The following is a 23,546-nucleotide window of genomic DNA, read 5'->3' on the forward strand; positions in this document are numbered from 1 at the left end:
AATGACAATGGTGTGAAAAGTTGTCATCAAAATATATGTTGATTTGTTTAACACTTTTTTTGGTTACTACAAGTATGTGTTATTTCATAGTTTTGGTGTCTTCACTATTATTCTACAATGTAGAAAATAGTAAAAATAAAGAAAAACCCTTGAATGAGTAGGTGTGTCCAAACTTTTGACTGGTACTATATATTAGTCTGAAGGCCAGTAAAGATAAGTGCCCACGGATCAATATCACAGACCAATATGAATACCCTCATGCATATATATGATAAATCACACATTAAGTAATATTTTACAAATGTGTGATAGCGACCTGGGGCCGACCCTGGTCTAAATCACCTTGACACGGGGACATGGTAGGTATAAGCACATATCCCAGAGCCTATAAACTAAACAGGCAGTTATTGATTCTGCTCAGCCATCTTCCTTCACCCCGGGTCCCGGAGGTTAAGTTTGCAATATTAATGGATCCTCTAGAATAGGGAGTATATCTGTGTCCCAAATGGCACTCTATCCCCTATATAGTGCACTACTTTTGACAATGGCTGTGGTCAAAAGTGCACTATATAAGAAATAGGGTGCCATTTGGGAAGCACCCAGGGAGTGTGTCTGGGCGGCTCCATTGGCCAACGCCGCAGCACTGGAGCGGTCAGCAGTTTATGATGGTGAGGCCAACAGGTCAATGGGGAATCAGGGGTCAAAAATGGCCATCCCAAATGTCTCCAATGACCCTGGCCAATTGATTGCTTACACATCAGAAAGCTTCCTTTTTGCATTAACTTCAAATTTAGCCCTGGACTCTACAGGGCCATATGACCCACACCACCTCTCTACCTCCCCTCTCTCTACACATCCGCTGGAAGACTGGTCTGACGTGACTGAACAGTAGATCACATGGTGTGGATATTTCATAGAAAGGTATTTTATTCTGAAATGTTGACTTATTTGATGAAAACAAGACAGTTGTTTTGTAATAAAAGCTTTAGTAAAATATCAGCATTTTGAAAAACAGAAGTAGAAGATAAAACATTGTAATTTGATAAATGATGCTTTCCAGAAATTTACAGTCAGAGAGGTACAGTTTATTAGTTTGGTTTGAAACAAAAACACAATGCAGAAAACCACAGATACACATATAGGATATATCACAATTCTCAATAGCATAAGTCTTGCAACATAAATAATATCAATTTTACAGCACATAGAGTAAACCAACCAATATATATTTCCCCCCAAAAAATAGCATTGTCCAGCATTTATCCGAGCATTTATCCCAGCAATAGTCTTCTTTTAATAAAAAAAATGTCACCTAAAAATCGTTGGGATTGCATTTTAAAACCGGAAAATGGGACAACAGTAAATCATTTGTGATTACTAAAATTATTCAGGAAATGCACTTGGCTTATTGTAGTCTAGCTTATTTAAATAGTATTAGCATATTCGGGATTCATTTCTCAGGTGAAAAGATTTGTCAGGCTCATGGAGCAGTTTTGTCAGAATATAAAAATGGTATTACATTGCAGTGACACAACAATCTTACAAGAAAAATCACATCTGTTATTCAAGGAGTTTTAATGCCTCTCTTTATAACCAAAATAACCTATCAGTCTCTCCCATGGTTTGGTTACAATGGTAGCACAACTCTAGCCTGTTCCCGCCAGTCCCAGCCGAAGTCACGAAGACCTGTCATCTGGTAAAACATCAGGTTGAGTGGCCAGTACAGGGCCTGTCTTATCCTCTGGAGACCCATGTCTATGCTCTATCCCATCCCATTTCCATCAGTCCCAGCCAAAGTCATGGCCTGTCATTTGGTAAAACTTCATATTAAATGGCCTATAGAACTCCCTGAGCCTGAGCAGCACCTCTGGAGAGATCTGTGGATGAGGCCTTCCCTTAGACTTCCCTAGACAGCGTGGCCTGCTGCTCCCCTCAGGCTTCTTCAGGCAGGGGAAACCCTTGGTCTGGTTGAAGTAGAAGTGTTTGTCCGTGACCAACCTCTTCAGCCCCAGGAAGTCCTGCACCCTGCCCATCTCCCCGGCCGGGTCCGTCACCAGCCTCTCCCCGCTGACAAAGAGGAACTTCGAGAGGGGGAAGTAGCGCAGCCAGTTCTCCAGGTGCTTGGCGTAGATCCCGATGCGCACGGCGCTCCAGGAGGTGTCGATGAGGCCCATGGTTGAGTTCCGGAAGGTCAGGCTCTGGAAGGACGGAAGGCCGGGTTGTTTTGACAGTGTCTGGGTGTAGTCGGACACAGCCCGGGTCACAGGATCTCGGACCACCACAATCAGCTTGGTGTGACGACTCAGGGCGAAGAGACGGCGAGGAGCCTCCTTGGTGACGAAGTAGCTAGGTGTCTTCTCCATAGTGATCTGGCTTTCCAATGTCCGAGGCATCAGGTTTCTGAGAGGAGAGGAGAGGAGAGGAGCGGAGAGGAGGGGAGAGGAGAGATTTGATTAGTGGTTCCCAAATATTTGGCAAACGGACCCACCAAAAGCTTCTGGGAATTTCTTGTGACCCATGAAGTAAATCTTGTTTCTATGTACCCAGTCTCAATCCTATCATCCTGCATGTGATGAAACAGACTTTAAGACCTTTGGAGCCTGGCTTGTGTGTCATAAACATGACCAGATCTGCGTCCCAATCTATATTACAAATTGTGACAACATATTAATATTCCTTGTGTTATTAGTGTGTTCTCATTGTCTCTTTGACGCTCTGCAGCCTTGAGAGCCTCTGATTTAGTTTTGTAAGTAGTTGGTTAGGTCTGTGATTACATCAATATAAACACCTACATTAGATGCTGGCCTCACTGAAATGTCAGATGGGAAGGAAGTCAATGAGTGGGTGCTAAAGGAAAACCACAAGGCCATAACGACCACTGAAAAGTAATTTCCTCAGGACTTCCTCCTCCTTCACAAGGCTGTTGGAGGCTGGGCTGAGAGCTGGGCTGAGTGCGCTCTCCCCCAGGCTGCCTGGACAAATATACTATGCCATGTACTGTGTATTGTATACCACTGAAGCTGCAAGAAACTCCCCAACAGACTAGCAACAGTCTGATTCTTCTTTAGCCAACAAAGGAGAAATTGACTGACACCCAGGTAGGCAGTAAAGGCTCTGATTGTGAGATGAAGGACAGCTATTAGTCTCCAAAAATGTGTCCTTTCACAGCTGGAACCATATGCTGGGACACTATCTAAAGTGGATTACCAGAAGTTTCATTTTAAAATACAAAACAGGAATCCTTCCAACTTTCCTCAAACAAGGATCCCTTCATTTAATTTAAAATGAGGGGATTCCAATCTCACGGCGGGTTTATGTTTTAGAAATCCAAGCACGGAGGAATGTTCCAAGTCTTCAGAAAATCCCTCATTTAATTTCCACGGATGGTTCCCCCCTGTAGCGTAGCCATGTGGTAGAGACTGAGGGTGGGTCTCAAATGGCACCCTATTTGCTATGCAGTGCATTTGGGCTATGTTCAAAATGAATGCACTATATAGGGAATAGGGTGCCATTTGAAACACATCCTGAAGGCTGTCGTTGACGTGGTTGTTCTCTGGTCTCTAACTGCAGGGCTCTGGCCTGAGCTGTGTGGGGAACAAACTCCTCTCTGATCCAAATCTGATGTCCCCCACCACAAATGTGCCATGGGGCTAATACTGAAAACATGACATTTGTTTTTACAACAGATCACCTCTTTTTTCCCTACTACACCTCGATATGAAGGGATACGAGGATCAGGCATATAGAGAACACTCATACTAAAGTAATACACCATGCAAAAAGAAGATTATGAATGTATTTGGTTTTTGATATTCATCTCAATAGGATCTGGTTCCATAAAGACATTTAAAAAAAATAGATAAACAATGTAGAAAACATTTATTTGGCTCACCCCAACTAGGCCTGTAGCATGTTGATATTAATATTACAACATAAGAGGTCAACAAGTGACACAGAAAACATCAAAGAACAACATCTCCACTGGGATCCAGCTTTTCTACATATTCATCTCCACGGGCTCTCTCTCCTGTCTTCCTCTTTGTTCTGAACGACTCCCACAGTGACCGATCAGTTACATAGGACAGCATTGTGCCACGTTTCTATACTTTATATAAAGGATATAAAGGAAGTGACACTTTTCTTTACAACTAGTACTACAACCCACCAGTTTTTACAGTGATCATTTTGGCCTGCCATATAGACGTGCCAGTCTGTTTGTGTAGTGTGTACTCAGCAGTAAGTGGATGTTTAATTCTGGCCAATCAGGCTAATGGGATCCATGCTGGACCTGTCCCAGCTTCCATTGACATCATATTAACATTCTCGAACACTGGCCTGTAGTCACAGAACTCTGTAGGACTCTCTGGCTATAACACATGCTAAAAGGAGGCCACACACTAGAGAGAGAGGAGGAGGGAGGGAGGTTAGGGAGGAAGAGAGGGACACACACACACACACACATTAACCTGGTCAGCCTTATCTCGCAAGATTAAAGTGAGACTATGTACTAGAGTGTATACCACTTCAACTGTGTTTGTTCTTTATCAGATGCTGTTGGTCTTTGTATGGTTTCCAAGGGCAGAGGCTAGCTAAGCGACTTGCTGTTTGTTTTGATCACACCTTAGCCTAGCGGTAGCGCTGTTAGCATCTGGAGCAGGAATGCCGGTGTGTGTTTATCTCCATAGACCTGCTGCTATCAGCAGCCTGCAGTACTCCCCGTCTGGGTGGCCCTCAGCTCTATTAGGCCCTATTTTAAAAGACCTCAGGTTAATTTGCTACTGTTTACGACCGTATTGTAGTGACTGAACTATGTATACCAACCTGAGTGTGTCAATGCCATCTCAAAAACAAGGTGAAAAGATGACGAGCTACACATTAATTCTGGAAACATCATATTTACTTAATTGTTTTCTGTTCTAAGTAGGTGACCCCTCATGAAAAAAAGACTACTGAATTACTACACAAAACCTATTTGTGCAGTAGTGATTATGTAGGGATTACCTGTAGGGATTGTGTGGTGAATGTGTTGTATATGCACTACTCAAGTAGAGTTTTGTAGTGTTCAGTAGGAAAAACAGTAGTGCTTCCAGGAGTAATCAGGTAGAGATTTTTACAGCTTGATGTTGGCAGTAAATAAGTAGTCACAACACTACTGCCAGACTACACAGTCTTTTCACGACCACAGAAGAAGACAAAACAGGAAGTAGTTGGTTGTTGTTAGCTATCTACTGTTTTTGACAATCCTGAATGTAATCATCTTCCATCCTTTGCCATCCTGTCTTTCATAGCCCTTATGCTGGCACCATCTGTAAGCTTAACTTTCCTTTATGTTTTGTGAATACTTTCATGTTGTTGTTTAGCCATTTATATAACCACATCAAAAAGATTGCTAGTCAAAATGGTCTTGTGTTTACTAGCCATATTGAAATGTAGCTATGTAGACTCTGTTTTCGTCATGCGAGCTAATAAGAATGTGTGTTTGGGGAGGACCATCCTCCTCAGTGAATTTCAGAAACATGTAAATAGTGAAACATTTAAAACGTTTTTAGATAAAACTCTACTAAATATATTCACGTCACCAAATAGTTGATTTCAAACACAATGTTTTGCAATGGTCTACAGTAGCCTCAACGTCACTCTGTAGGGTAGCACCATGGTGTAGCTGGATGATGGCTAGTTTCCATCCTCCTCTGGGTTCAATGACTTCAATACAAAACGTAGGAGGCTTATGGTACTCACCCCCTTCCATAGACTTACACAGTAATTATGACAACTTCCGGGAAGACATCCTCCAACCTATCAGAGCCCAATCAGAGGATCAGAGAAGGAATATAGTACTGAAAGCATAAGCTACAGCAAGCTAGCACTGCAGTGCAGTGAAAGACAATAGTTGAACAGTTTTTAACAAATTACTTTTCTTCAAAAATTAAGGAGAAGCAACAGAGAGAGATATTTAGTATTTTTTTCACTTTCTTAGCAAATGCAGCTAGCTAGTTTAGCCTACTCAAACAACCATATCAAACAGAGAGGGATACTGTGTTAGCTAACTGGCTATGGCTATCCAACAATGGAACTTATGGTTTTGTACATTGCCACCGGGACCCGCCAGTGTAACTGTTAAACTCCTTGGTGACTATACACTGTACTGCATGATTGTAGCGGATTTACTCATGCGTTAGTTCTAGTAGCTATGTTGACTGACGTTATACAGTGGTGGGAAAAGTACCCAAATGTCATGCTTGAGTAAAAGTAAAGATACCTTAATAGAAAATGACTGAAGTAAAAGTGAAAGTCACCCAGTAAAAAATACTACCTGAGTAAAAGTCAAAGTATTTGGCTTTAAATATACTTAAGTATCAAAAGCAAATGTAATTGCTAAAATATACTTAAGTATTGAAAGTAAAATTAAAAGTATAAATAATTTCAAATGACTTCCTTTTATTTATGTATAGCCAGGGCCACACTCCAACACTCAGACATAATTTACAAATTAAGCATTTGTGTTTAGTGAGTCCGCCAGATCAGAGGCAATAGCAATGACAAGGGATGTTCTCTTGATAAGTGCATTAATTTAATAATTTTCCTGTCCTGCTAAGCATTCAAAATGTGACATGTACTTTTGGGTGTCAGGGAAAATGTATGGACTAAAAAGTACAAGATTTTCTTCAGGAATGTAGTGAAGTAAAAGTAAAAGTTGTCAAAAATATAAAGAGTAATGTAAACTACAGATACCCCCAAAAACTACTTAAGTAGTACTTTCAAGTATTTTTACTTAAGTACTTTACACCACTGATGTTATAATATGGTGACAACAATGTAGGTAGCGGTTATGATATGATGGTTTGGCTTGGAAAGTTTTTTTTGCCTGGTCACAGACAGTTGACATGTTGTGCACTGAAGTCCACAAGCGAAGATATAAGGTGAGAGGAGGATAGCACGTAGATGCGAGAAGAAATTATACAACGATCAAAGGGATGCTGTATGTACAGTTGAAGTCGGAAGTTTACATACACTTAGGTTGGAGTCATTAAAACTCGTTTTTCAACCACTCCACAAATTTCTTGTTAATAAATTATATTTTTGGCAAGTCGGTTAGGACATCTACTTTGTGCATGACACAAGTCATTTTTGTAACAATTGATTACAGACAGATTATTTCACTTATAATTCACTGTATCACAATTCTAGCGGGTCAGAAGTTTACATACACTAAGTTGAATGTGCCTTGAAACAGCTTGGAAAATTCCAGAAAATGATGTCATGGCTTTAGAAAACTCTGATAGGCTAATTGACATCATTTGAGACAATTGGAGGTGTACCTGTGGAGGTATTTCAAGGCCTACCTTCAAACTCAGTGACTCTTTGCTTGACATCATGGGAAAATCAAAAGAAATCCGCCAAAAATTGTAGACCTCTACAAGTCTGGTTCATCCTTGGGAGCAATTTCCAAACGCCTGAAAGTACCACGTTCATCTGTACAAACAATAGTACGCAAGTATAAACACCATGGGATCACGCAGCCGTCAGAGAGAGAGAGAGATGTTCATCGTAGAGATGAACATCTCACATTGGTGAGAAAAGTGCAAATCAATCTCAGAACAACAGCAAAGGACCTTGTGAAGATGCTGGAGAAAACAGGTACAAAAGTCTCTATATCCACAGTAAAACGAGTCCTATATCGACATAACCTGAAAGGCCGCTCAGCAAGGAAGAAGCCACTACTCCAAAACTGCCATAAAAAAGCCAGACTACGATTTGCAACTGCACATGGGGACAAAGATCAAACTTTTTGGAGAAATGTCCTCTAGTTGGATGAAACAAAAATAGAACTGTTTGGCCATTATGTTATGTTTGGAGGAAAAAGGGGAGGCTTGCAAGCCGAAGAACACCATCCCAACCGTGAAGCACGGGGGTGGCAGCATCATGTTGTGGGGGTGCTTTGCTGCAGGAGGGACTGGTGCACTTCATAAAATAGATGGCATCATGAGAAAGCCTCCAGTGGGCAGCTGGGTGGAGGTGCTCTTATTCTCCATGGACTTTACAGTGTCCCAGAACTTTTTGGAGTTAGTGCTACAGGATGCAAATTTCTGTTTGAAAAAGCTAGCCTTTGCTTTCCTAACTGACTGTATATTGGTTCCTAACTTCCCTGAAAAGTTTCATATTGCGGGGGCTGTTCGATGCTACTGCAGTACGCCACAGGATGTTTTTGTGCTGGTCAAGGGCAGTCAGGTCTGGAGTGAACAAAGGGCTATATATATATATATATCTGTTCTTAGTTCTACATTTTTTGAATGGGGCCTGCTTTTTTAAGATGGTAAGGAAAGCACTTTTAAAGAACAGCCAGGCATCCTCTACTGCCGGAATGAGGTCAATATCTTTCCAGGATACCTGGGCCAGGTCGATTAGAAAGGTTTGCTCGCTGAAGTGTTTTAGAGAGCGTTTGACAGTGATGAGGGGTTGTCGTTTGACCACGGACCCATTACTGATGCAGGCAATGAGGCAGTGATCACTGAAGACAGCAGAGGTGTATTTAGAGGGCAGGATTATATCTATGAGGGTGCCCCTGTTTACGGATTTAGAGTTGTACCTGGTAGGTTCCATGGTAATTTGTGTGAGATTGAGGGCATCTAGCTTAGATTGTAGGACGACCGGGGTGTTAAGCATGTCCCAGTTTAGGTCACCTAACAGTACAAACTCTGAAGATAAATGGTGGGCAATTAATTCACATATGGTGTCCAGGGCACAGCTGGGGGCTGAGGGGGGTCTATAACAAGCGGCAACAGTGAGAGATTTCTGGAAAGGTGGATTTTTAAAAGTAGAAGCTCGAACTGTTTGGGCACAGACCTGGATAGCATGACAGAACTCTACAGGCTATCTCTACGGTAGATTGCAACTCCACCCCCTTTGGCAGTTCTATCTTGGTGGAAAATGTTGTAGTTGGGGATGGAAATTTCAGAATTTTTGGTGGCCTTCCTAAGCCAAGATTCATACACAGCTAGGACATCAGAGTTGACGGAGTGTGCTAAAAGCAGTGAAAAAAACAAACTTAGGGAGGAGGCTTCTGATATTAACAACCAAGGCTTTTACGGTTAAAAGCAGTAAACAAATGATAGCGTCTGGGGAATAGGAGTGGAACTGGGGGCTACAGGGATTCAAGGCATAATGTACAGACAAGGGTATGGTAGGATGTGAGTTCAGTGGAGGTAAACCTATGCGTTGAGGGACGATGAGAGAGGTTTCATCTCTGGAGGCATCAGTTAACCTAGGTGAGGTCTCTGCATGTGTGTGGGGTGGGACAAAAGAGCTATCTAAGGCATTTTGAGCGGGACTGAGGGCTCTACAGTGAAATAAAACAATAAGAACTAGCTGAGACAGCAGTAGACAAGGCATATTGACATTAGAGAGAGGAATATTGACATTAGAGAGAGGCATAAAGCAATCACAGGTGTTGATCAGGAGAGCTAAGACAACAACGGGTAAATGGCGATGAATGGGCAGAGCGGGTCAGTTAGCTACATACAGGACCTGAGTTTGAGGCTGGGGCCAACAGATAAACAAAATGAGGTACTGTGTTATTGAAACAGTCCAGGGGGCATCAGCTGTGTAGTCGAGTGATCATAGGGTCAAAAGAGCAGCAGCAGGTGAGTCAGTGTGCTGTTCGGTAGTCACTACTACGCTAGGCGAGCAGGGGACGCAGCGTTCAGAAAAGCTAGCGGGTTTGTCATTATGGGATATTGTGTGTAGATTGATGAGGAACATTTTTAATTTAATCCATTTTAGAATAAGGTTGTAAAGTAACAAAATGTGGGAAAGGTCAAGGGGCCTGAATACTTTCCGAATGCACTGTAACTACAGTTAGAAACTTGATGAAATATCATGTGCAATAGTATAGTAGGGACACAGTAGTGAGACAAGAAGGTGTCAGTAGTGATTTTGAATATGCAAACAGTAGTAAATGTTTTCAATAGTAATCCAGAAGGTTTTATGAATGAAAAAGGATCAGGAGCAATTCAGTAGTGATCAGTAGTGACACCACACTACAGACACCGATGGCAGTAGTTATTCAATAAGGATTGAGTGGGCATACGGCAGTCTGGGGGAGTCAGTATGGGGGAATACGTTTTTACAATATATCCTGTTGTATCCTTTTGACTATATCACAATATTATTTTTGTGCTAGTTGGCTTTTGTGCTATTTGGCTGAGCACCAAAATTCCAGTATTTTTCATTCATAGTTCTCCATCTTTTTAAATAGGTAGCCAATTTGTTTTCAGTACTTTAATGACTGATCAAAACCCTCTGAGCAATAAATAATTAAAAAGGTTGGAAACAAGGTTCAAGTCCCAAGTAGAACGGGTCAAGTCCAAGTCGTGCTTTATAAGAGCAAGTTGAGTCACGTTTTTTCAAGTAAAGAAAATCTATACATGCAATGACTTGTTCAACTACTGTCATGCCCTGATCTGTTTCACTTGTCCTTGTGATTGTCTCCACCCCCCTCCAGGTGACAGCCATCTTCCCCATTATCCCCTGTGTGTTTATACCTGTGTATATATGTGTTTGTCTGTTGCCAGTCCGTCTTGTTTGTCAAGTCAACCAGCATTTTTCTCAACTCCTGCTTTTCCCCAGTCACTCTTTTTCTCTCCCTCCTGGTTTTGACCCTTGTCTGTCCAGACTCTGAGCCTGCCTGACCACTCTGCCTGTCCAGACTCTGAGCCTGCCTGCCTGACCACTCTGCCTGTCCAGACTCTGAGCCTGCCTGCCTGACCACTCTGTCTGTCCAGACTCTGAGCCTGCCTGACCACTCTGCCTGTCCAGACTCTGAGCCTGCCTGCCTGACCACTCTGCCTGTCCAGACTCTGGGCCTGCCTGACCACTCTGCCTGTCCAGACTCTGAGCCTGCCTGCCTGACCACTCTGCCTGTCCAGACTCTGAGCCTGCCTGCCTGACCACTCTGCCTGTCCAGACTCTGAGCCTGCCTGACCACTCTGCCTGTCCAGACTCTGAGCCTGCCTGCCTGACCACTCTGCCTGCCCCTGACCCTGAGCCTGAGCCTGCATGACCACTCTGCCTGACCCTGAGCCTGCCTGCCTGACCACTCTGCCTGTCCAGACTCTGAGCCTGCCTGCCTGACCACTCTGCCTGCCCCTGACCCTGAGCCTGCCTGACCACTCTGCCTGTCCAGACTCTGAGCCTGCCTGCCTGACCACTCTGCCTGACCCTGACCCTGAGCCTGCCTGACCACTCTGCCTGTCCAGACTCTGAGGCTGCCTGCCTGACCACTCTGCCTGCCCCTGACCCTGAGCCTGCCTGCTGTGCTGTACCTATGCCCCACTACTCTGGATTATCGACCCCTGCCTGCCTTGGCCTGTTGTTTGTCTGCCCCTGTTGCTGTAATAAACAATGTTACTTCAACACAATCTGCACTTACCTGAAACATTATAACTACACATCTTTGTCTATTTATTGAGGCAACCAGACAGCCCTTTTCATATTATTTTGTCTTCAACATATGTTGATTAGCCTATGACATTTTAAAATAGGGACCTTGTAGCAGTGTTAAGGGCATGAAACCAGCAGGAGTGTACATTTATTTACAGGTCTTGGAGATCGAATGGTGAAAGTGCCATATCATACAAAATAAACAAGTAAATTTACCAAATATACACTGGCAATAGCTGTCACGGCCGTCGTAAGGAGGAGACCAAGGCGCAGCGGGATAAGCGTACATTCTTCTTTATTAAAAGAGAAACACTGAACAGCACGAACAAAATAACAAACCGAACCGTGAAGCTAATATGGATAGTGCAGACAGGCAACTAAACATAGAATAAGAACCCACAAATACCCAAGGGAAAATGGCAACCTAAATATGATCCCCAATCAGAAACAACAATAAACAGCTGCCTCTGATAGGGAACCAATTCAGGCCACCATAAACCTACATATGCCTAGACTTACAAACATCCCATTACATACAAAAACCCTAGACAATACAAAAACCCTAGACAATACAAAACAATCATACCCTCGTCACACCCTGAACTAACCAAAATAATTAAGAAAACATAGATAACTAAGGTCAGGGCGTGACAATAGCCCAAAATAAATTCCCTCTGGATCAGGCTTAACCTGTTCTATCTGAACAGATACAGGTAGAGTGCAAGACTGCACAGCAGTTCACTAGTGAAATATGTAGTGTTCACCAGTAATGAAATTTGTAGTGTTCACCAGTAGTGAAAAATTTAGTTTTCACCAGTAGGGAAATATGTAGTGTTCAACAGTCGTGAAATATGTAGTATTCACCAGTAGTGAAAAAAGTAGTGTTCACACGTAGTGAAATATGTAGTATTCACCCGTAGTGAAATATGTAGCATTTACCAGTAGTGAAATAAGTAGTATTCACCAGTAGTGAACTATGTAGTGTTCACCAGTAGTGAAATATGTAGTATTCGCCAGTAGTGAAATATGTAGTATTCACCAGTAGTGAAATATGTAGTATTCACCAGTAGTGAAATATATAGTATTCACCAGTAGTGAAATATGTAGTGTTCACCAGTAGTGAAATAAGTAGTGTTCACCAGTAGTGAAATATGTAGTATTCACCAGTAGTGAAATATGTAGTGTTCACCAGTAGTGAAATAAGTAGTGTTCACCAGTAGTGAAATATGTAGTGTTCACCAGTAGTGAAATAAGTAGTGTTCACCAGTAGTGAAATATGTAGTATTCACCAGTAGTGAAATATGTAGTGTTTACCAGTAGTGAAACATACCAATATATCACTCATTACTACATAAATCACTGCTGTTTTACTACACATCTCAATAGCAATCAAGTAGTAAAACCAGTAGTAATTCAGTAGTAATTTTTCATGAGTGAAGCTCACTCATAAAACACAGCATCTGGGCATTAACGTGTGTGTGTGTGCCAGTGTTGTATAGTATAATGCTGGCCCCCTCAGGTACAGTAAACGCAGTGGCCATTATAACTTGATTTCACACACTGAGTGCTCCAGTCTTTGAACTCTTTATTTGTCGTCCCAACGTTATCGCTCCTCTCCTCACTGGGTCATACAGTAAGAGCCCATGTGTGTAAACACAGGACAGGAGTGTTGATTTAAAAGGTGGCCTCACTCTCAGAGGAACACACATAGACACACCCACCAAACACACACACGCGCGCATACACACATGAATGCACACACAGCCTCACTACCTGATGCAGGAGCAGCAAACATTTTACACTGCTACCAGCAGCACAGGATACTCCCACATCTGGTAGGTGTGTGTGTGTGTGTGTGTGTGTGTGTGTGTGTGTGTGTGTGTGTGTGTGTGTGTGTGTGTGTGTGTGTGTGTGTGTGTGTGTGTGTGTGTGTGTGTGTGTGTGTGTAAATGTTGGTACCAGAGTGTGTGTGAAACAGAGCTGCAGAGGAAATTAGAGAAGTGTTGCTGGTCCCTGGGTAGGAAGTGTTTTCTCTGTTGGTCCCTGGGTAGGAAGTGTTTTCCCTGCTGGTCCCTGGGTAGAAGTGTTTTCTCTGTTGGTCCCTGGGTAGGAAGTGTTTTCCCTGCTGGTCCCTGGGTAGAAGTGTTTTCCCTGCTGGTCCCTGGGTAGGAAGTGTTTTCCCTGCTGGTCCCTGGGTAGAAGTGTTTTCCCTGCTGGTCCCTGGGTAGGATGTATTTTCCCTAATGGTCCCTGGGTAGGATGTATTTTCCCTGTTGGTCCCTGGGTAGGATGTATTTTCTCTGCTGGTCCCTGGGTAGGATGTATTTTCCCTGTTGGTCCCTGGGTAGGATGTATTTTCCCTTTTGGTCCCTGGGTGGACGTATTTTCTCTGCTGGTCCCTGGGTAGGAAGTGTTTTCTCTGCTGGTCCCTGGTTAGGACGTATTTTCTCTGCTGGTCCCTGGTTAGGACGTATTTTCTCTGCTGGTCCCTGGGTAGGAAGTGTTTACCCTGTTGGTCCCTGGGTAGGAGGTGTTTACCCTGTTGGTCCCTGGGTAGGATGTATTTTCCCTGTTGGTCCCTGGGTAGGATTTATTTTCCCTGCTGGTCCCTGGGTAGGATGTATTTTCCCTGTTGGTCCCTGGTTAGGATGTATTTTCTCTGCTGGTCCCTGGGTAGGATGTATTTTCCCTGTTGGTCCCTGGTTAGGATGTATTTTCTCTGCTGGTCCCTGGGTAGGATGTATTTTCCCTGTTGGTCCCTGGTTAGGATGTATTTTCTCTGCTGGTCCCTGGGTAGGATGTATTTTCCCTGTTGGTCCCTGGTTAGGATGTATTTTCTCTGCTGGTCCCTGGGTAGGATGTATTTTCCCTGTTGGTCCCTGGGGTAGGATGTATTTTCCCTGCTGGTCCCTGGGTAGGATGTATTTTCCCTGCTGGTCCCTGGGGTAGGATGTATTTTCCCTGTTGGTCCCTGGGTAGGATGTATTTTCCCTTTTGGTCCCTGGGTGGATGTATTTTCTCTGCTGGTCCCTGGGTAGGAAGTGTTTTCTCTGCTGGTCCCTGGTTAGGACGTATTTTCTCTGCTGGTCCCTGGGTAGGAAGTGTTTACCCTGTTGGTCCCTGGTTAGGACGTATTTTCTCTGTTGGTCCCTGGGTAGGATGTATTTTCTCTGCTGGTCCCTGGGTAGGATGTATTTTCCCTGTTGGTCCCTGGGTAGAAGTGTTTTCCCTGCTGGTCCCTGGGTAGGATGTATTTTCTCTGCTGGTCCCTGGGTAGGAAGTGTTTTCCCTGCTGGTCCTTGGGTAGGATGTATTTTCCCTGTTGGTCCCTGGGTAGAAGTGTTTTCCCTGCTGGTCCCTGGGTAGGATGTATTTTCTCTGCTGGTCCCTGGGTAGGAAGTGTTTTCCCTGCTGGTCCTTGGGTAGGATGTATTTTCCCTGCTGGTCCCTGGGTAGGATGTATTTTCCCTGCTGGTCCCTGGGTAGGATGTATTTTCCCTGTTGGTCCCTGGGTAGGATGTATTTTCCCTGTTGGTCCCTGGGTAGGATTTATTTTCCCTGCTGGTCCCTGGGTAGGATGTATTTTCCCTGTTGGTCCCTGGTTAGGATGTATTTTCTCTGCTGGTCCCTGGGTAGGATGTATTTTCCCTGTTGGTCCCTGGTTAGGATGTATTTTCTCTGCTGGTCCCTGGGTAGGATGTATTTTCCCTGTTGGTCCCTGGTTAGGATGTATTTTCTCTGCTGGTCCCTGGGTAGGATGTATTTTCCCTGTTGGTCCCTGGTTAGGATGTATTTTCTCTGCTGGTCCCTGGGTAGGATGTATTTTCCCTGTTGGTCCCTGGGGTAGGATGTATTTTCCCTGCTGGTCCCTGGGTAGGATGTATTTTCCCTGCTGGTCCCTGGTGTAGGATGTATTTTCCCTGTTGGTCCCTGGGTAGGATGTATTTCCCTTTTGGTCCCTGGGTGGACGTATTTTCTCTGCTGGTCCCTGGGTAGGAAGTGTTTTCTCTGCTGGTCCCTGGTTAGGACGTATTTTCTCTGCTGGTCCCTGGGTAGGAAGTGTTTACCCTGTTGGTCCCTGGTTAGGACGTATTTTCTCTGTTGGTCCCTGGGTAGGATGTATTTTCCCTGCTGGTCCCTGGGTAGGATGTATTTTCTCTGCTGGTCCCTGGGTAGGAAGTGTTTTCCCTGCTGGTCCTTGGGTAGGATGTATTTTCCCTGCTGGTCCCTGGGTAGGATGTATTTTCCCTGTTGGTCCCTGGGTAGGATGTATTTTCCCTTTTGGTCCCTGGGTGGACGTATTTTCTCTGCTGGTCCCTGGGTAGGAAGTGTTTTCTCTGCTGGTCCCTGGTTAGGACGTATTTTCTCTGCTGGTCCCTGGTTAGGACGTATTTTCTCTGCTGGTCCCTGGGTAGGAAGTGTTTACCCTGTTGGTCCCTGGGTAGGAAGTGTTTACCCTGTTGGTCCCTGGTTAGGATGTATTTTCCCTGTTGGTCCCTGGGTAGGATTTATTTTCCCTGCTGGTCCCTGGGTAGGATGTATTTTCCCTGTTGGTCCCTGGTTAGGATGTATTTTCTCTGCTGGTCCCTGGGTAGGATGTATTTTCCCTGCTGGTCCCTGGGTAGGATGTATTTTCCCTGCTGGTCCCTGGGGTAGGATGTATTTTCCCTGTTGGTCCCTGGGTAGGATGTATTTTCCCTTTTGGTCCCTGGGTAGGAAGTGTTTTCTCTGCTGGTCCCTGGTTAGGACGTATTTTCTCTGCTGGTCCCTGGGTAGGAAGTGTTTACCCTGTTGGTCCCTGGTTAGGACGTATTTTCTCTGCTGGTCCCTGGGTAGGAAGTTTTTACCCTGTTGGTCCCTGGGTAGGAAGTGTTTACCCTGTTGGTCCCTGGGTAGGAAGTGTTTACCCTGTTGGTCCCTGGTTAGGATGTATTTTCTCTGCTGGTCCCTGGGTAGGAAGTGTTTTCCTTGCTGGTCCCTGGTTAGGGAATGTTTTCCCTGCTGGTCCCTGGGCAGGATGTATTTTCCCTTCTGGTCCCTGGGTAGGACGTATTTTCTCTGCTGGTCCTTGGGTAGGAAGTGTTTTCTCTGCTGGTCCCTGGGTAGGATGTATTTTCCCTGCTGGTCCCTAGGTAGAAGTGTTTTCCCTGCTGGTCCCTGGGTAGGATGTATTTTCCCTGCTGGTCCCTGGGTAGAAGTGTTTTCTCTGCTGGTCCCTGGGTAGAAGTGTTTTCCCTGCTGGTCCCTGGGTAGGATGTATTTTCCCTGCTGGTCCCTGGGTATAAGTGTTTTCTCTGCTGGTCCCTGGGTAGAAGTGTTTTCCCTGCTGGTCCCTGGGTAGGATGTATTTTCCCTGCTGGTCCCTGGGTAGAAGTGTTTTCCCTGCTGGTCCCTGGGTAGGATGTATTTTCCCTGCTGGTCCCTGGGTAGGATGTATTTTCCTTGTTGGTCCCTGGGTAGGATGTATTTTCTCTGCTGGTCCCTGGGTAGGATGTATTTTCCCTGTTGGTCCCTGGGTAGGAAGTGTTTTCCCTGCTGGTCCTTGGGTAGGATGTATTTTCCCTGCTGGTCCCTGGGTAGGATGTATTTTCCCTGTTGGTCCCTGGGTAGGATGTATTTTCCCTTTTGGTCCCTGGGTGGACGTATTTTCTCTGCTGGTCCCTGGGTAGGAAGTGTTTTCTCTGCTGGTCCCTGGTTAGGACGTATTTTCTCTGCTGGTCCCTGGTTAGGACGTATTTTCTCTGCTGGTCCCTGGGTAGGAAGTGTTTACCCTGTTGGTCCCTGGGTAGGATGTATTTTCCCTGTTGGTCCCTGGGTATGATTTATTTTCCCTGCTGGTCCCTGGGTAGGATGTATTTTCCCTGTTGTTCCCTGGTTAGGATGTATTTTCTCTGCTGGTCCCTGGGTAGGATGTATTTTCCCTGCTGGTCCCTGGGTAGGATGTATTTTCCCTGCTGGTCCCTGGGTAGGATGTATTTTCCCTGTTGGTCCCTGGGTAGGATGTATTTTCCCTTTTGGTCCCTGGGTAGGATGTATTTTCCCTTTTGGTCCTTGGGGTAGGATGTATTTTCCCTGTTGGTCCCTGGGTAGGATGTATTTTCCCTTTTGGTCCCTGGGTGGACGTATTTTCTCTGCTGGTCCTTGGGTAGGAAGTGTTTTCTCTTCTGGTCCCTGGTTAGGACGTATTTTCTCTGCTGGTCCCTGGGTATGAAGTGTTTACCCTGTTGGTCCCTGGGTAGGAAGTGTTTACCCTGTTGGTCCCTGGGTAGGAAGTGTTTACCCTGTTGGTCCCTGGTTAGGATGTATTTTCTCTGCTGGTCCCTGGGTAGGAAGTGTTTTCCTTGCTGGTCCCTGGTTAGGGAATGTTTTCCCTGCTGGTCCCTGGGTAGGACGTGTTTTCCCTGTTGGTCCCAGGGCTCAGACCATGTATGCTGTTATCTGTGTAACTTTACTCTGGGACCCTTGCCAGACCCCTCGGAGAGAGAATATGGGCCTTTCCGCCCTGAAGGTCAGAGGCAGACACTTTTGATTCAGTGGATGAGACCACCGGGGCCATGGGCATGCTTGTAATGCAAGATGTCTTAAGCTCAGCCTCTCTATCCCTCTCTCTCTCAGGGATACTTCCATAGGAGATTGGAAATTATGAGGACACACAGTGTCCAGGAATGTTGAGAAGACTTTCTGTACTCAATTCCCATCACTGGGGACTGTATTTCTGTCACTACAAGTTCAGTGTCATCTGCAGGGTTAAACGCACTGTGACATCATGAGTTTAACCCTCTGCCCCATGCTTTAGACTCAATGCTTTGCTACTCTGCAGAAAAAAGGCTTGTAATTACTGGGAAGAAAGAATGAAGGCTTCAGGAGTTTTTTTTTTCAATTGCTAACAAGCATCGGTCAATACTGAAGCCACTTTTTCAAAACTCTTCACACAGTCTGCATTACCAACATGCATCTAGGCCAAACAGTTCATCTCACCTCCAAAACTCACTCAAACCACCAAAACACTTCATACATGTCTCAAAATAAACTTGTTCGACCATAACACTGGCAACAATTCTCATTCAGAAAGCATACAGTACATTGTCACTCTGACACAATGACAAAAAACCACTAACAACAGGGAGCATTACATAAATGATGAACTTTTCTCTGAAGTTTGAATGATTTTTCACATAAATCAGTATTTCATTATAGAATAAGAATAACACATTTTCACTTTATTGACTGTACTAAAGTAAATGTAACAGGAATGAATCAGAAATGCAGCAATTTGCGTCGATAGCCTTTATTTTTTATGTATCTTTGCATGTAGTAATTTACTTGTGAAAAATAAAATGTTTGAAACAAAAAACAAATTCCTGAAATTCCTGGGCTGCAGTGATAACGACAAAAAAACATTAACAACATGTATAGTATAATCACTCATACTGTACAGTACTGTGAGGGTTCTAGTTCTCATCAACATGTATAGTATAATCACTCATACTGTACAGTACTGTGAGGGTTCTAGTTCTCATCAACATGTATAGTATAATCACTCATACTGTACAGTACTGTGAGGGTTCTAGTTCTCATCAACATGTATAGTATAATCACTCATACTGTACAGCACTGTGAGGGTTCTAGTTCTCATCAACATATCCAGTATAATCACTCATACTGTACAGTACTGTGAGGGTTCTAGTTCTCATCAACATGTATAGTATAATCACTCATACTGTACAGTACTGTGAGGGTTCTAGTTCTCATCAACATATCCAGTATAATCACTCATACTGTACAGTACTGTGAGGGTTCTAGTTCTCATCAACATGTATAGTATAATCACTCATACTGTACAGCACTGTGAGGGTTCTAGTTCTCATCAACATATCCAGTATAATCACTCATACTGTACAGTACTGTGAGGGTTCTAGTTCTCATCAACATGTATAGTATAATCACTCATACTTTACAGCACTGTGCGGGTTCTAGTTCTCCCTCTCTCCTGCGTTTGGTCACAAGTTCTCAGCAACATCACATCTTATGTCGTCTCTGGTGATGCATCTTAGAAAGTATCTTCTTGAATGTCTAATCCAACCCTGGCAGTCTTCAGGAGAAGTGTCTCCACACCCTGGCAGTCTTCAGGAGAAGTGTCTCCACACCCTGGCAGTCTTCAGGAGAAGTGTCTCCACACCCTGGCAGTATTCAGGAGAAGTGTCTCCACACCCTGGCAGTATTCAGGAGAAGTGTCTCCACACCCTGGCAGTCTACAGGAGAAGTGTCTCCACACCCTGGCAGTCTTCAGGAGAAGTATCTCCACACCCCGCATTCATGGCTTCCAGTAAGGACATCTGGTCATGTGGATGGTGGTCATAAACCTTCCACCTCCACACGGAGAAAAACTCCTCTCTGTGGTTTAGGAAAGTGGTGTATGGAGGCAGGAATAGTACTGACGTCCTGGGATGTGCAGCAAACCAGTCTGACTGCAGCAGAGTGGTGGAATGCCACATTATCCCACACAACAACTAAGGTAGGGGAGTTTCTTGCCCCTCTCTCCTCTGCTGGCACAAGTTGATTATGCAGGTTATCAAGAAAATAACTGAGCCTCTCTGTATTGTAGAGGCCAATGAGTAGTTTGTGTAACAGAAAACCATCATTGGACAGTGCTGCACACATTGTGATGTTAGCTCCTCTCTGGCCTGGGACATCCACGGTTGCTCTCTGTCCAATCACATTGTGATGTTAGCTCCTCTCTGGCCTGGGACATCCACTCTCTGTCCAATCACATTTCTTCCCCTGCTTCGTGTTTTTGCCAGGTTGAATCCAGCTTTATCCACATAGATGGATGTATGTGCAGGTTGCCTGGCTTCCATCTCCATTACTCTCTAAAATACAGCAAATCCACAGTTTTACAGTACTTTACATTATGAGTAGCTGTGTATGTACCCTGTTTGGTTATTGAACAGACATCTTACTTGGACATATTGATACCAGAGTTCTTTCACACGTTCACCGTTTCTCTCAAAGGCTACAGTGTACAACTGCTTCATCCTTATTTTATGTTTCTCTAGGTGTCACGACTTCCGCCGAAGTCGGTCCCTCTCCTCGTTCGGGCGGCGTTCGACGGTCGACGTCACCGGCTTTCTAGCCAATCCATTTTTCATTTTCCATTTGTTCTGTGTTTGTATTACACACCTGGCTTCACTCAACCAATGACTTGTTTATTATTTAACCCTCTGTTCCCCATGTTGTGTTTGTGAGTCATTGTTTATTGAAATTCGGTCCGTCTTTGAGGGCTCGTGATGTTACTTTGTAAATTTGTCTTTTTGAGTAAATACATTGATTACTCATATCTTCTGTCCTGCGCCTGACTCTCTACTCCAGCTACACACAGGACCCTTACACTAGGACTCTGGCAATTGTCATTGTGCTGACCGTATTACCATGTCAACAATGTCAATTTCCTGCGCCTCTGATAATATTCTGCCTCTCCCTCCTGTGGGAGGCAACCTTTAGATCTTACTGAAAAACACAAAACAATCAATATATTTCATATGTCAGTACATGTAAAAATGGGAACATACTGTATTGTACTGTAATATGTAGTTCAATTATCATTTATAGATGCACATCTCACCTGTTGTTTTGCCGGAAAATGTGTACTAATGATGCAACTGTTGAACGCTACAAATTTGGTTGCACCCTTAAACTGGCCTCGCTCAAAGAGAGACCATGGTTTACAACATGGTCAATAATTGTGGCCCTTATCTCATCAGAGACCACCGCTCTTGGTCTTCCTCTCCTTTGTCCTCCACACATTCTTCCTCTCCCTGCCACTCTTCTATCCCCACCAACCTGTCTTCCTTGATCTATGTTTCCAAACTAAATCCTTCTCGATGCCGTCCTCTTTGGTCTGTTTGGTAACGAGGCTAAAAACAGGACATTTGGGTAGGCTTTCAGCTGAAATCGCAATTAGCTGTGTTTGGAATGATTAAATATTGTGCTGAGATTTTCTGTGTTTCAATCTGGTTACTGTAGAAATGTACAACATTTGACATCATTTTGTTTTGAATGTGTTTTCAACAGTTTTGGAAACAGTGTTTTAGCATTTGAAAACATGTGCTGCAAATATATAGTTTTGCAGGTGATGGAGCATGAATGAGAAAAGAGTTCATGGATTTCAGAGAATGTGGTCATTGAATGCTTTTTGTGTGAAAGCAATGAAAAATTATTCACAGTTTGGGCCACATACACTTCTGTACACTCTGTACACTTGTGTGTGTGTGTGTGTGTGTGTGTGTGTGTGTGTGTGTGTGTGTGTGTGTGTGTGTGTGTGTGTGTGTGTGTGTGTGGTACAGTAGCATTGCATAGTAGAACCTAATTCAGTGCACGCCAAGGCTGCCTGACTACACACACAGCAGGAAATGGTGAGACGGAGAGTTCTATTTGTTGAGGAGGTGTAGATCAGTGAGGTAGGTCAGTAAGAAAGACCTAAAGAATGTGTCTACCAGGGGGGAAAGTGAACATGACAACTAATACAGAGATTACTACAGCAGGCAACATTGAGAAGACACTGTAGAGAACACTGTATATATGAGAGAGTGAAAGACAGAGAAAAGTGTCTGCCCCCCCTCTGTCTGCCCCCTTGGTCTGCCCCTCTCTGTCTGCCTCCCTCTGTCTGCCCCCCTATGTCTGCCTCACTCTGTCTGTCCCCCTATGTCTGCCCCCTCTGTCTGCCTCCCTCTGTCTACACCCCTCTGTCTGCCCCCCTCTGTCTGCCCCCTCTGTCTACCTCCCTCTGTCTGCCTCCCTCTGTCTGTCCCCCTCTGTCTGCCCCTTCTGTCTGCCTCCCACTGTCTGCCCCCTCTGTCTCCCTCCCTCTGTCTGCCCCCCTTTGACTGCCCGCCTCTGTCTTATCGAATAGGAAAATCAGCCTGTGTGTTCCACTGTGTTGCTGCCTGGCCCACAGTGGGTTAGCTGTTGGCTGTAAGGATTTATCCGTGGGTGACCAGTGGCCGGGGGCCCCCACCCTGAGATGAACCGATGAACAGACAAGAGGAGGAGGAAGAGAGAGATGGACAGATTACTGGAGGGTCACTTCCTTCCTCCCTCAGCCTGACCCCAGTGATGTAATTGATAACACTGTAAAACGAGCCTCTAGTACAGGGGTTCTCAAGTACTATTTGAGAAGGTCCGGTCACTCAAATTTCCTAGGTGGCGAAGGTCCGGATGGATATTGTTATTTTTCGGCGTAATAACAAACCCCCAACTCGCAACCCATGCGACCCCAAACTGTTCACACCTCTCTTGTTGGCAGAGAGAACATTTTGCAGTTTTAAAGCAAATTTCCTGCAATTTTACAAATTTTGCATGAGGCAGATAATTGTTTGCTGTTTTAAAGCTCATTCCCTGAAATTCTACAAAATTGTGTGTTCAGATGATACCAGGGGTCGAAACCCCTCCGAGTTCCCCCCCAAAGGTGTTTTACCTTGTTCTGGGTCCGCATCTGGACCGCTGTCCACCAGTTGACTATGGGGGCTCTAGTAACTTCATTAGGTTAAATTGTTCCGAGGGTTTCAGTATGAAATCCTGCACTGTAGTTATTCTTACTAACAACTACCTTTATGGAAAAGCAGAAACCCCAGTATCAGAAATGCACTCCAGCCTTGATACATTATTGTGAAATCTGAAGGGCTTCTTATGATGCTATACGTTGTCTTTTTGACTTTATAAAAGCAGCCTCTTCCCTTTTGAACCAAAGTTAAACATTATCGTCTTATACTTTACATCATGCTAAAGTGTTCTCTCCTCAGGGTCTGCTACCGTGCTAAAACGCCCACATGTTTCCATTAATTAGCTAGCTTTTCCAAATGAATAAAACTTACAAGTACACCTCAGAACTCTCCAATGGACTCAATATGGGCTCCAACCATTGGCCATCTGGCATCTACCCAACTCTAGACCAATGAGAAGACTCAATACTGAACTGCAGTGAAAAACCACTTCCTAAACTGTTAAAATGTCCCACTCCTTGTGGTTGTCGGCCCATCCTTGACTTGTTTTAATTGAGGAATGGGGATTATTGCCGGCAGAACACAGGGACTACAGTGTTTGTCATTAGG

At 44.4% G+C, this 23,546-nt stretch overlaps 1 protein-coding gene across 1 annotated transcript in view; it reads right to left on the reverse strand.

The window, feature by feature from the left end:
* Window positions 1-1,066: 1,066 nt before the first annotated feature.
* The window catches only part of LOC110502904 (heparan sulfate glucosamine 3-O-sulfotransferase 6-like), a 32,398-nt gene continuing 9,918 nt past the window's right edge, over window positions 1,067-23,546 (reverse strand). Inside the window, exon 2 of the mRNA XM_021581248.2 lies at window positions 1,067-2,400. Within this exon, the coding sequence (XP_021436923.1) occupies window positions 1,782-2,400 (619 nt within the window). The 3' untranslated portion in view covers window positions 1,067-1,781. The remainder of the gene's footprint in view (window positions 2,401-23,546) is intronic.

Source organism: Oncorhynchus mykiss, chromosome 23, assembly GCF_013265735.2.
Source record: "Oncorhynchus mykiss isolate Arlee chromosome 23, USDA_OmykA_1.1, whole genome shotgun sequence".
NCBI classification, from domain to species: domain Eukaryota; kingdom Metazoa; phylum Chordata; class Actinopteri; order Salmoniformes; family Salmonidae; genus Oncorhynchus; species Oncorhynchus mykiss.